This window comes from Trichomycterus rosablanca, chromosome 2 (assembly GCF_030014385.1).
Source record: "Trichomycterus rosablanca isolate fTriRos1 chromosome 2, fTriRos1.hap1, whole genome shotgun sequence".
NCBI classification, from domain to species: Eukaryota; Metazoa; Chordata; class Actinopteri; order Siluriformes; family Trichomycteridae; genus Trichomycterus; species Trichomycterus rosablanca.
In genome coordinates, this window is record NC_085989.1 from 57,297,022 (window position 1) to 57,312,707 (window position 15,686).

General features: G+C 45.2%; 1 protein-coding gene across 1 annotated transcript in view; it reads right to left on the minus strand.

The window, feature by feature from the left end:
- pick1 (protein interacting with prkca 1) overlaps positions 1–14,992 on the minus strand; it is a 17,070-nt gene extending 2,078 nt beyond the window's left edge. Inside the window, exons 1-12 of the mRNA XM_062990939.1 lie at positions 14,837–14,992; positions 12,826–12,904; positions 11,896–12,007; positions 11,675–11,803; positions 7,959–8,025; positions 7,159–7,248; positions 4,635–4,688; positions 4,118–4,180; positions 1,480–1,613; positions 837–929; positions 632–682; positions 210–354 (exon numbers count right to left, since the gene is read on the minus strand). Coding sequence (XP_062847009.1) covers positions 210–354; positions 632–682; positions 837–929; positions 1,480–1,613; positions 4,118–4,180; positions 4,635–4,688; positions 7,159–7,248; positions 7,959–8,025; positions 11,675–11,803; positions 11,896–12,007; positions 12,826–12,854 — 967 coding nt within the window. The 5' untranslated portion in view covers positions 12,855–12,904; positions 14,837–14,992. The remainder of the gene's footprint in view (positions 1–209; positions 355–631; positions 683–836; positions 930–1,479; positions 1,614–4,117; positions 4,181–4,634; positions 4,689–7,158; positions 7,249–7,958; positions 8,026–11,674; positions 11,804–11,895; positions 12,008–12,825; positions 12,905–14,836) is intronic.
- Positions 14,993–15,686: the final 694 nt, after the last annotated feature.

Below are 15,686 nucleotides of genomic sequence, written 5' to 3' on the forward strand. Positions count from 1 at the left end.
GAAGATCTCTCGTCTATAAATATTCCCACCAACCACCTCGTCAGTACAAAGTACTAATGTGATTATCCTGTGGTTTAACATCATCACATTTACTAAACATCTGTGTGTTTGTGATTATAAATAAATATGTTTATAATAATAATAAGACACAGATAAAAGCTGAGCGGGTGTATAACGATTACTCGTGTGTGTGTATGAGGGATCTTTACCGTGTTTCTGATCCAGCAGTTCGATCTTCTCCAGAACATCTTTGCGCATTTTGGCGAATCGAGCTCGAGCTTCCTGGCGACAGCGCAGAATCAGACGATACTCGTAGTTCCCTGTACTGACGCGGTACAGAGGTTCACCCAGCGCCTACACACACACACACATGTATCCCATAGCATCAGCAGTACACTAATTGGACAATAGTAAGTTTAAAGTGTGGCCACGTTACAGATCTGGCCCTAGGAGGCTGTTTTATGTTTAATGTTGTTTTATATTTACACACCATGTGCTTTCATCTGAAGTATAAGTCACAGCATAAGTGCATACAAATGCTGTCATTTATTAGCAGAAAGGGCACAAATTCCCATACACAGACACATTTCAAAGTCTTGTGAGAAGCTTCTAGGTCGAATGACGGACTTACGATGCAGCTGTACTCTTCATCGTCCATCTCCTTCACCTTCAGACAGTACGACTGTACAGAGAGAGAGAGAGAGAGAGAGAGAGAGTCAAGAGCTTCATCCACACACCGTCTTCATCCCCATTCCTCTCGTTACTGAGCCCTGCACTATGCGCTTACAATATGTTTATAATATTATATAAAAAAATAATATCATTTAGATAGTCACCAAGTATTCGAACTTGACGTCCAGATATTTTCGGATGGTCAGTCTGGTGTCTGGAATGGCTTTGTGAAGGTACGTGTTTAAATCGTGCAGCATCTGGGAACACACACACACACAGTTCACACACCTCAGTACCCCTGTACCCACCTCAGTACCCACCTCAGTACCCCTGTACCCACCTCAATACCCACCTCAGTACCCCTGTACACACCCCAGTACCTCTGTACCCACCTCAGTACCACGGTACCCACCCCAGTACCTCAGTACCCACCTCAGTACCTCAGCACCCACCTCAGTACCCCTGTACCCACCTCAGTACCCACCTCAGTACCCCTGTACCCACCTCAATACCCACCTCAGTACCCCTGTACACACCCCAGTACCTCTGTACCCACCTCAGTACCACGGTACCCACCTCAGTACCCCTGTACCCACCTCAATACCCACCTCAGTACCCCTGTACCCACCTCAATACCCACCTCAGTACCCCTGTACACACCCCAGTACCTCTGTACCCACCTCAGTACCACGGTACCCACCCCAGTACCTCAGTACCCACCTCAGTACCTCAGCACCCACCTCAGTACCCCTGTACCCACTGAACTGTAACATGTATAGGTGATCAGGTGAAGGTGTGCTCTCTCACAGGTTTGAGGGTTTTCAGGAGGTGGATTCCGTGTTTCTCGATGTTACGATGAGCTTCAGCAAATTTCACGAAGGCCTCGCTGGCTGCAGCTTGTGGTTCCCGAACCCCGATCACCGAGAACACATCTCCGAAATCTAAAAGAGAGAGAGAGAGACAGAGAGAGAGAGAGAGAGAGAGACAGAGAGGGAGAAAAGTAACTCAGTACTCTCAGTCTATAAGATGTTTTCAGAAACCCAGCACTCTCAGTCTATTGATAATGTTATGGACGGTAGATGGTGAAACCTCTTTGTTTCTTGCATCTGTGTGAGAAACATTTCACTACAGCAGAGTAGTGAATCAGAATCAGAATCTCTGCACATACACGACCAAGACCTTCATTAATGCTTCTTTTACACCCAGTCAGGACCAATGTTCCCTCAAATTTTTCATGTGTCTGAGCAAACACACAAACTGCCTGAGCGGTCCCTTGGACCACTGTGAGCAACATCAGATGTGTGCACTGTGGTCACGCCAGCATCGCATCTATCCAAGTTACATGGTTTATTAAAAGAATCAAATTTCAGCGTTTACATTTCTGTTAGAATACTTTTCATTAAGTGCTTTAGCCCACTTACAATAAAAAATTACAAAAATCTTGTTCATGACCTGTGTAGTATGTTAACTAGAGATGGACCGATCGGGGTTTTTGGCACCGATTCCGATCTCCGATCTCCTTTCATGGACATCGGCCGATAGCCGATTCCGATCGGGGGGGGTGGGGGGGTGGGGGGGGGTAAGTTTAAATAAACTTAAAAAGAGCCTCACAGTGAAGATAAACCGGAGCAGCGCGTGTTTGTGCCTTTAGAAGAGACGCTTTGTTCACAGTATCGCTATAAGTGATTCAATGATTCATGAGTCGATTCATTTTATGTGAAGCGTAAGTTTCTCTTCTCGGTTATCTCTCCGTGTTTACTGTTATTAATTAAATGTCGTGGTTTTAAATAAACACCAGCTACTACAGAACATTCTGTGTGACTCTCTTACATTAAAAAGCTTCATTATAAAGCTTCATTAAGCTGCTATTACCACAGATCTGTAACCGACCGTCAGACTCGTTCTGTCTAAGGAGCTAAAAGTTTTCTGAAAGTTCAGCAGATGATCCTGAACTAACGAATTTGGTAATGAATAAACTTTTGCCTCTGATTGGCTCTGTAACGTTTTCTGTTCTCATCTACATCACAAGTAAGAACCGCTCACGATTTACTAAAGTGAACCAGGAGTTTATATAACGTGCTGATAGAATCCACTCAGATGTGACCGGGTTGAATTATCTTTTTAAAGTAAACATTACAATCAGCAAAATTACATCGTATGTATGATGCACAACGTTAATGATGTTATTTTAGGTCATGAAGAGCTTTCACTGTGGTTTCTGTACGATGGTTGATGAATGGTGATGTGATGGTTGGTGCTTCGTAGCTCAAAGTCTGGATCGATCCACTGAGCTGTTAACTTAACGTGATCTTTTATATATCACACGATCGGATCGGCTACAGTTAGGAGATATCGGCCGATCGCCGATAGCATATTTTGATTAAAAATCGGCCGATACCGATTCATAGTCGATCGATCGTCCCATCTCTAATGTTAACGCTATTGGAAGTATAAATATTTAATTTTAAATATGGCAAAACATGAACTGCCGACCAAACCAAGCCAACTATAAACTCCAATTTTGAAAACACACTGAATATTTTTATTATAAGGCACTGACGTCCAGTGTGTGAAGCTGAAACATAAAACCATCACATGTTCCATACATTAACACATGTTGTTAGGGGAAACAGTTGAATATGGTGAGATCATCTGTTACACCCAGGAGGGAGACTGCATATTACATCAAGGCTCCAAAACAAACAATCTACGGCTAACAACATGTTAATGTATGGAAAGTGTGATGGTTTTATGTTTCAGTACGGAACTGTTAGAGTGACGCACACACAGATGTATGCGGGTTGTCATAGTAATGTTTATACACACACACACACACACACACACACACACACACACACGTTAATGTTCGCTACTGTTGTAGATGTAATAAATAGAAAGTAAGCAAGCACAATGCTTTAATCATCCATTCTGTTTATTGACACGATAGTCAAGAAAGTAAACAGAGTAAACAACATTCAACTGTTTCAACCTTTTAAAGTCGTGGCCACACGTTATTTTTTTTCAGGGGATGTCACCTTAGGGGCTCCGTGCAGAATGAATTGTTATGTGTTTATTTTATTCTCAATTCAGGTTGGATTTTTTTGTGCGCGGAGACCGTGTCAGCAGTGAGCAATTAGAGGGAACATTGGTCAGGACATAATCACCTCTGAGATATCACACACCAGGGGTTTTTATCACAGTTCCTAGTCTTACACTCCCCTGTCCTAAATGTTTTGGAATGTGCAGCAGCTTTAAATTAGAATGTAAGAGTGTATACTTATCAAAAAATCAATAAAACTGAGAAGGTAAAAGATGAAACATCTCTTTGTTGTGCTGATGTAAATGAAACACCTTTCTGTTTTACCTGCTGTCCCAACTATTCTGAAAGTATCAATACTTATAACACTAATAATAACTATAAATACCCATGATGATTGTTTTTTACCTCTGTGAGTCTGTGAGAGCTCGAAGAACGCTCGGAGTAAACGCTTAGAGTGTTCCATCAACCCTGTAACACACACATTCAAAATACAGTAGGTACATTTATATTAACAATAAACAGTTTGAACAACAGCACATCATTACAGCTGGTCAGATCTGTATACTGCCTGGCCTCTAGAGGGCGCTGTATTTTGGGGAATTTTAGGGATTCCAATCCTAATTTAGACATGCCCTCTTCTCGTGAGTGTAGGATGATGGGAAATGCGTCCGTGTAGAGAGAGAGAGAGCTACACCAGGGTTCAGACAGCCTAGCCAGTATAACGTGTGCAGGGAGGAACACACTACACTCTCTGTACTCCTCCCGACTCCGGCCGAGGCCTCGACCGGCCAGCAGGAGTCACTGCTGGTCCGAGAGTCACCGTCCGAACCTTCGCTCCATCGGTGAACGTGTTTCGGCGGCGGGACTGATCAGTCCGTGATGGAACGTGAGGGTCTGATGACGTCCGTCCGTCATGAGTTACCTTTATACAGCTCAGCAGTCTTCTCCAGTTCCTCCAGCTTCCTCACCAGTCCGTCTACACACACACACACACACACACACACACACACGTTTACATGTGCAGCATTTAACAATTTAACTTACAATTATGACTGATGCAGTTTGAGCAATTGAGATTGAAGGGCCTTGATCAGGGGCCCAACGATGGCAACTTGGTAGTGGCAAGGCTTGAACCGACAACCTTTTGATTACTGGTCCAGTACCTTAGCCGCTGAGCTATTACTGCCCTGTCTTCAGGTACTGGTACTGCTAGACTAACAGCTCTACTGTACCGGGACGAATAAAAGACGTATGTGCTGCATCCCAAACCACATAGTACATGCTAACACATGTCAGTAATGAGCTTCTCATGCGTTTTAATCAGGTGCACAAAAGGTAACCATGCTGTTTATCAATCAGAAGGTGGTGGATTTGAATCCCGGCTATGCCACGCAGCCACTGTTGGGCCCTTGAGCAAGGCCCTTTTGTCCAAAGTGACTTACAATTATTACTAGGCAGTTGTAGCCTAGTGGTTAAGGTACCGGACTAGTAATCGAAAGGTCGCTGGTTCAAGCCACCCTACTTCAAGGTTGCCACTGTTGGGCCCTTGAGCAAGGCCCTTAACCCTCAATTGCTTGGACAGTATACTGTCACGGTACTGTAAGTCGCTTTGGATAAAAGCATCTGCTAAATGTCGAAAAAGTAAAAGTAAGGCAAATGACTGAAACAGTCTGAGCAACTGAGGGTCGAGGGCCTTGATCAGGGGCCAGACGGTGGCAACTTGGTAGTGGCAAGGCTTGAACCGACTATTCCGGTGTCTTAACCGCTGAGCTAACTGCCCTGTTTGCAGACTGGTACTGCTAAACCAGAAGGCCTGGCTCACAATCAAAGTTCCAATTCATCCCAAAACAGGATTAAGAGCAGGGTTCTGTGCAGGACGCTGGAGTTCCTCTATACCAGGGAACATAGTGCATCTGTGTGATGGAACAGGGAAGATGTGTCCACATAATTCTGACCATATTGTGATTTATTCTCTAGGTGTGAATCTCCTGAATCTTCTAGATCAGAGCAGAACCTTCACACTGATCCTCTAAAGTGAGACTGGTTGCACTGGTGCACCTAACTTTTTTTCTTAGGTGCACCAGCACAAAAGTTAGGTGCACCCAAATTTTCGACCGCATCGCATTTAACACCGCAGTTTTACAGGTTCACTTTTTTTTTCTTTTTTTTTTTTTAAATCACTGTCCACACAGGCAATATTGACTTGTAAATAACTAACAATCTGGTCAACATGGCCTCGTCTGATGATCTGTTTGCTGCTGCCTGACAATGAAGGGCAGTGGGGAGAGGGGGACACTTGGGCAGTGCATTTATCGAGGCATGTAATGTGTTTTATAGATGCATTGGGCTTTTTCAGCCTTTCAATTCGGAATGTATTAGAACCAGTCACAAATATACTATTGCCGGCCATGGTCTTCCCATGCTCTTTACAGTTAATATACTGTAGTAATTATACAGTTAATACAGTTAATTATAGTATTATAGACTAATTATAGCACACTTATAAAAATTATAACAATAATAATAGAGTAAATGTGTATGTATGTGTGTATATCTATTTATGTGTGTGTGTATATTTAAAATGATATGTATATGTTTGTGTGTGTGTGTGTGTGTGTGTATGGGGCTCTAGAGTGTTAGTGTAATCTTAAATGCAGTGCATTATACTGCTTTACTGGATCTTTTACACAGATTCCCAGAATCGCTTGCGGTGCACTCACTGCGTATTTTGACTACATGTATTGTAATATATTTTGGTCTTTTAGTTATTTTTATATTTTACTTAACGAAAATATTGTCGTGTTTTTACTTTCACTATCGCGGCACTTTACCGCTAGCATTAGCCCCTTGCTACCGTAGAGGGTCGGCTCACCTAGCCGCTGTCCGGTGGGGATGCTGCGGGTCTTTTGCTGTGCGGTGGTGGATGTGTGGGAATAAAGGCACACGACAGGGTAGAGTCACTTTAACTGTTTAGTCAGGACTTAAGTGAGCGTTACAACAGTTTACACCGCCGAGCTCCAGAACCCGAACTTCCATTCTGGGGACATCCGGCAAGTCTCATATACAAAACTAAACTTACTGCAGAACATCCGAACGCACGTGTATAAACCTGGTGCTGCATTCTGATTGGCTGAGCTGAATGTCGCTCACATATCACCGCTACAATAATGTCCCGCCCTTCACTATCTCTGATTGGTTTAGACCATGATATTGGCCTAATGTGTATCTGTTGTTTTTTTTCCCCTCGGACGCCTGGTCGCACCGGTGCGACCTGAGATTTTATTTAGTCGCACCATTGAGAAATTAGGTCGCATGTGCGACCAAATTGGTCGCACTCTAGAGCCCTGGATGAGCTTCTCAAGTGGTTCAATCAGGTGCACAAGCAAGGCCCTTGACCCTCTCAGCAATCTTCATTAAAGCTGATGTGTGTGTGTGTGTGTGCGTACCGTTACAGAGGATAGCTCTGCTGAGCCCCAGCGCATCTGCAGTTCCTGAACTCATGTTCTCCACCAGCCTGTGCTTCACCTTCTTCAGCACTAACACACACACACACACACACACATTAAACACGTACACAACAGCACGGAAAGCTAACGCTAGGCTAACACCGCGGCTCATCTCTGCTAGCTTCAGACGGATTTAAAGCCGTACTGGCGTCTGATCAGCGTCTAAAACTAGCGTCTACGTTTTCATCGATTTAAAATGACGTGGAACAGTGGTCTTTTAACCAGGGTGAATAACAAGCTGCTGGGAAATATGTGACGCTGTCCACGGTCGAGCGAGCTGTACAGCTGCAGTGCGAGGATGAAGCCCGGGTTCCTGTTCTGAATGTTCTACATGATTCTGTTTATGGTGGAGTTTCTGTAACTTGTATCTGGCAACCCGGATCACAGCGGCACTCAAAGGCTTTGAAGTCAGACGTGAGGCCGGAGATGCAAACGCCTGCATGAAAACGTGAACCAAAGTGGCTTAGAACTCTGACAAATTACAGTGCAAGCCACTGAGGGTCAGGGGCCTCGCTCAGGGGCCCAACAGTAAAAGCCGTAGGGGGCGGTAGGGAGTTTAAACCAGCCACCTGATGGCTAGTCCAGTACGTTAACCACCGAGCCACCGCTGCCCACAGTTCTGTAAGTGTTTCTGTCTGTTTGGTTAGTATAGCAGTACAGCAGAGCAGTGAGGAGCAGGATGAGCTACAGCTTTAGTACATTGAACGATCAGAGCCGCAGAGTCAAGAGCTTCACGTTACCGATATCCAGAGATTTCCCCTGTTTAGGATCCGCCTGTAGTTTATTATAGTGGATCACAGCTTCACCCTGAAACACACACACACACACACACACACACACACACACACACACACACACACACACACACACCATTGTTAGAATATATACGCTTTAACTGAATTAAGAATGATCCGAGTTCACACTTGTACAAACACACATTCACCGGTGTACGTAAACACACTCACAAACACGCCTGTACACACCTGTACGTACACACACACCTATAGATACATACTCACACCTGTACACACACACTTACCTGTACGCACACACACCTGTACGTACACACACCTGTAAAAAGAAAACCTACACACACCTGTACATACACACACACACACCTGTACATACACACACACACACCTGTACACACAAATGTACAAACACACTCACACCTGTACACACACACTTACCTGTACACACCTGTACACACACACACACACCTGTAAACACACACTGACCTGTACACACACTCACACTGACCTGTACACACTTACACACACACCCGTACACACTCACACACACACCCGTACACACACACACTTACCTGTACACACCTGTACACACACACACACCTGTAAACACACACTGACCTGTACACACACTCACACTGACCTGTACACACTCACACACACACCCGTACACACACACACTTACCTGTACACACCTGTACACACACACACACACCTGTACACACACTCACACTGACCTGTACACACTCACACACACCTGTACACACTCACACACACACACCCGTACACACTCACACACACACCCGTACACACCTGTACACACACACACCTGTACACACACCTGATCTGTACACACTCACACACACACCCGTACACACACACACCCGTACACACTCACACACACACCCGTACACACACACACACACACCTGTACACACACACACCTGTACACACACACTGACCTGTACACACTCACACACACACCCGTACACACACACACACCTGTACACACACACTTAGCTGCACACACACTCACCTGTACATACACACCTCTGTACACACACTCACACCTGTATGCACACACTTACCTGTACACACCTGTACACACACACACACCTGTACACACACACTGACCTGTACACACACTCACACTGACCTGTACACACTCACACTTACCTGTACACACCTGTACACACTCACACACCTGTACACACACACTGACCTGTACACACACCCGTACACACTCACACACACACCCGTACACACTCACACTTACCTGTACACACCTGTACACACTCACACACCTGTACACACACACTGACCTGTACACACACTCACACTGACCTGTACACACTCACACACACACCCGTACACACACACACTGACCTGTACACACACTCACACACACCCGTACACACTCACACACACACCCGTACACACTCACACTTACCTGTACACACCTGTACACACACACTGACCTGTACACACACTCACACTGACCTGTACACACTCACACACACACCCGTACACACTCACACTTACCTGTACACACCTGTACACACACACTGACCTGTACACACACTCACACTGACCTGTACACACTCACACACACACCCGTACACACTCACACTTACCTGTACACACCTGTACACACACACTGACCTGTACACACTCACACACACCCGTACACACACACACACACACACCCGTACACACTCACACACACACCCGTACACACTCACACACACACCTGTACACACCTGTACACACACACTGACCTGTACACACACTCACACTGACCTGTACACACTCACACACACACCCGTACACACTCACACTGACCTGTACACACCTGTACACACACACTGACCTGTACACACTCACACACACCCGTACACACACACACACACACACACCCGTACACACTCACACACACACCCGTACACACTCACACACACACCTGTACACACCTGTACACACACACTGACCTGTACACACACTCACACTGACCTGTACACACTCACACACACACCCGTACACACTCACACTTACCTGTACACACCTGTACACACACACTGACCTGTACACACTCACACACACCCGTACACACACACACACACACACCCGTACACACTCACACACACACCCGTACACACTCACACACACACCTGTACACACCTGTACACACACACTGACCTGTACACACACTCACACTGACCTGTACACACTCACACACACACCCGTACACACTCACACTTACCTGTACACACCTGTACACACACACTGACCTGTACACACTCACACACACCCGTACACACACACACACACACACACCGTACACACTCACACACACACCCGTACACACTCACACACACACCTGTACACACACACTGACCTGTACACACTCACACACACCCGTACACACACACACACACACACCCGTACACACTCACACACACACCCGTACACACTCACACACACACCTGTACACACCTGTACACACACACTGACCTGTACACACACTCACACTGACCTGTACACACTCACACACACACCCGTACACACTCACACACACACCCGTACACACTCACACACACACCTGTACACACACACACACACACACCCGTACACACTCACACACACACCTGTACACACCTGTACACACACACTGACCTGTACACACTCACACACACACCCGTACACACTCACACACACACCCGTACACACTCACACACACACCTGTACACACACACACACACACCCGTACACACTCACACACACACCTGTACACACCTGTACACACACACACACCTGTACACACACACTGACCTGTACACACTCACACCCGTACACACCTGTACACACACACTTACCTGTACACACACACTGACCTGTACACACACTCACACTGACCTGTACACACTCACACACACACCCGTACACACTCACACACACACCCGTACACACACACACACCTGTACACACACACTGACCTGTACACACACACACACCTGTACACACTCACACACACACCCATACACACTCACACACACACACCTGTACACACACACTGACCTGTACACACACACACACCTGTACACACTCACACACACACCCGTACACACTCACACTTACCTGTACACACCTGTACACACGTACACACCTGTACACACACACACACACCTGTACATACACACACTGACCTGTACATACACACACTGACCTGTACACACACACACACCTGTACACACTCACACACACACCCATACACACTCACACACACACCCGTACACACACACCTCTGTACACACACTCACACCTGTATGCACACACTTACCTGTACACACACACACCTGTACATACACACACTGACCTGTACACACACTCACACTGACCTGTACACACTCACACACACACCCGTACACACCTGTACACACACACCTCTGTACACACACTCACACCTGTATGCACACACTTACCTGTACACACACACACACCTGTACATACACACACTGACCTGTACACACACTCACACTGACCTGTACACACTCACACACACACCCATACACACTCACACACACACCTCTGTACACACACTCACACCTGTATGCACACACTCACCTGTGTACACACACACACACTCACCTGTACACACACACTCACACTCACCTGTACACACACACACACCTGTACATACACACACTGACCTGTACAGCCTGGATCATTTTCGCCACCTCCACTTTAGTTTTTCCCTTCACGGCTTTTCCGTTCACCCCCGTGATCTCGTCTCCTGCTGCTAGTGTTCCATCCAGCGCTGCAGGTGTGTTATCAAACACCTACAACACACACACACACACACACACACACACATCAGTTCTGTTCGGTAATAATGAAGTAATAATGAGTGATGTTAGGGGGGGCGTTGTACCTGCACTATGTAGAGACAGGGGCAGTACTGAGCTCCTCCACCTATACTGATCCCAATCAGGTTCTGAGCATCTTTCTTCAGCGTCACTGTTCCAGGAACTGTAGGAATACCACTGCAACACACACACACACACACATGAGTACCATAACTACGACTTCTTTATAACACGATTCTGGGAAGATGGGACGGGGCAATTTCAGACTTGAACGGGGGTATAAAAAAGGCACCCAGAAAAGATCCAGTCCTGAATGAGCAGAGACGGACTTTATCTCCACCACTGTAAAACGCTCCGCCCTGGTTTTGGTTCCTAGATAATAACAGACACAGCGACTACAAAGAACAAACACCGTGGCTGGAACGTGTCTGATTTGCGGTCAGGTTGTTTTTTCTATATGTTCTGTAGCTACTTAGGCGTCAGTTAAACCATGCCAACCAAATGCCCACAGATAATGATGACGATGACACTTCTGGCGTAAACACGGGTAGTGTTAGCACCTCTGTGCTTTCCTGATAGCAGAGGAGTTTGGCATGTAGGAAAGGAGCAGGAGTGGATGGTGGCTTGTTGTTCCCGCTGCTTTCAGGTCATCCTGCAAGTCTTTTTGCGGGACTGCTGGTTCTTTCTGAGCTTCCTGATCATGAGCCTGAGAGCTAAATGAGATTGTGTGCTGCTCCTGTCTGGTGAAGATTTATGGTTCCATGATCTTTCTACTTTCTTCACCTTCATCATGACTGATCCTCACTGTGTGAAACACTCTCAACCAATCACAGCGACTTTTAGAATCAAACCCGGGAGCACATTCGTACCAGAACATCTTACTGAAGGGTATTTTTGTGATTATAAGTAATAACGTTTATATTTAGAGTGAGGACGTTTTTACTGGAATGACTGGAACTGGTTTCTGTATGAATGAAACGTTCGAGTGTACTCACAGTTTATCTTCCTCCAGCTCGTAATCCATCGTGGTACTGATTCTTATACCAGCATCTGATCTTCAGGACCTCTGTGGACCTGGAATCACACATCAACATCATAAACAACCTCCACATCTACATCTACATCATCACTAGTGCTGAGTACATTCGGTATCCGTCTTTGATTCCTCATACCGGATGGATTATTCAAATACTGTCATTATTATTAATACAACGGCTGTAGCTTTAACAGGCAGCAAATCGTATAATAACATCGTTCGCCACTAAAAGATTAGATACAGCTCACGTGTCAGCATGACGGTGTTAACAGATGAAAGAGGTTTACTCGATATGGTGACAGAAATAAACAAAAACAGATGGAGGATGAAGAGAGGAGGACCAAATACGCACCGGGCGAACCTGCCAAAGAAATAAGGCAGACTGTCGAGTCACGGCTGTTACAAGCATCGACATTACGAACGCAGTAACGATCCACACACACAAGGACACGATTCCTCTCCAGACTTTCAGAGCAATAATTACAACTCTGGATTCCGAATTTGTCTTACAGGGCGAAAATACTTCAGGTCAGTCGATCAACCAGCGTTATAAGTGACCTGGAAGCGGAGAGATTTTCTATAACAGACCTGTGGTCAGGTTGTACGGTGGAGTTTGCAAACGTCGTGTTGTTGGTTAAAGCGAGAGCTGAGGGTAATTGTACAATACTTAAGAATTAAATAAGCAATAAACATCGTATTTATTGCACCTGTTTCACGTGTACTGATTCCATCATATATTGTGTCATGTCGTGGTGCCGAGCAAAGCTTATAGTCCTCAAAACCTTCCCTATATACATGCTGAAATTTAAACTCTTTATATTCTATGTACTCGTGAGAGTAAAATCAGCCACAGACGTATAAAAAGTCCCAGTCATACAAAAAATAAAACATACCATGATCAACTTTAACATCCACTGCGTCAACATTAACGTTCACATCAGCATCATCATCAGCCTCCCAAGTAACATCAAGATCAGCAGCATCAGCATCAGCCTTCACATTATCATGATCAACCTTACCAACATCATCAACATTATTAACATCATCGATAACATTAACATCCACCACATCATTAATCTCCATATCAACATCATCAGCATCATTTACGTGTTCAGCATTTAGCAGACGCTTTTATCCAAAGCAGCTTACAGTAGTGTGACAGTATGCAATCTAAACAATTTAGGGTTAAGGGCCTTGCTCAAGGGCCCAACAGCAGCAACCTGGCACTGGTGGGGCTTGAACCAGCGACCTTCTGATTACTGGTCCAGTACCTTGGTACCACAGGCTCATCTCAAATTTCCAAAGTACATCTAGATGACCCCCCCCCCCCCAAGACTTTTGAGTACTACAATATTATATATAAAGACGTGGGTCCTGTTACATCTGGTACAAAGCTAACACTGCATTCCACAATAAGAACATCCTGAAACATGTGGTAGTGTGATTGTAAGGGGCTGCTTTGCTTCTACAGGACCCTCTGGTCTAATACTAGTTGGTTAGAGGTGCATCCTACACACAGTACCTCCAGGATGTATATTAGAACCACCATGGAAGACATGAGCGTTATCTTAACTTAACATCCAGCAGGTGTGTTGGGGTGACCTGGACAGAAGTGAGAATTCAAAGCAGCCTACAAGTGCGGCATATTTATAGGAACCTTTATAACCATTAAGACATGAATCTGTAAAGCTAGGGGGTGTCCATTAACTTTTGACCCTTATATAGAACAGAACAAAAGCTCTCAGTATCTAAACTGAGCGGTTTTTTCATCAGAACCTGCTATAGCGCGGATGTAATACAAATTAATTTGTGTACACTACCCTGGTGCACTACCCTGTACTGTTTATACGCGGCTGTGCGCACTAGTTCTAGTGCACTAGATTACCGTAGAGACCGTGAATGAGACACAACCCGATAGCTTAGCATAGATTCATCCTACTCTGCTGATATAGCGATATAAATCATCTTACCGCGGTTATATTTCCTCTGTATAGCTGGACTGATACACCGATTCCGCTTTATTCACATCCATATACCGACAACCGTTGCATTTATGTATTTATTTGTATTATAAGAGTTTATACGCGTTAACAGCTGTTCACTTTCCTCCTCCTCCTGTCTGACTCTCTTCCGCCACACAACCGGATCTTACACTGTCACCATGGTAACGCTCATACTAGCTTATTACGTCGTAATGTGTACAATGAATATATTATTTATATTTTATTATATTATATTAATATTTATTTTTCATTTGCATGGATTTTAATTTAGATTTTGGTAGTTTATTTTATTATTTATTATATTTACATTTTTATCACTTTATCCAAAGCGACTTACAGTACAGTGACTGTATACAGTCTAAGCAATTAAGGGTTAAGGGCCTCGCTCAAGGGCCCAACAGTGGCAACCCTGCAGTGGAGGGGCTCGATCCAACGACCTTTTGATTACTAGTCCAGTATCTTAATCACTAGGCTACAAACTGCACTGCATTGCACTGAAAAATACCCAGCAGTGAGGCTACAGCACTAGTCACTGTGCCAACCCTGCTATATTTATACTTAAACATGTATTTGTTAGCTCGGTGGCTCGGTGGGTAGCACTGTCACCTCACAGCATGAAGGTCCTGGGTTTGATTCCCAGGTGGAGCGGTCCGAGTCCTTTCTGTGTGGGTTTCCTCCCACAGTACATACTCAAGACATGTAGTGTGTAGCCTCCCACAGTCCAAAGACCTGCAGTCAAGTTGACTGGAGATACAGAACTGCCCAAAAAGGAGGACATCAGACCCCAAAAAGGAGGAACATCAGACCTTAAAAAGGA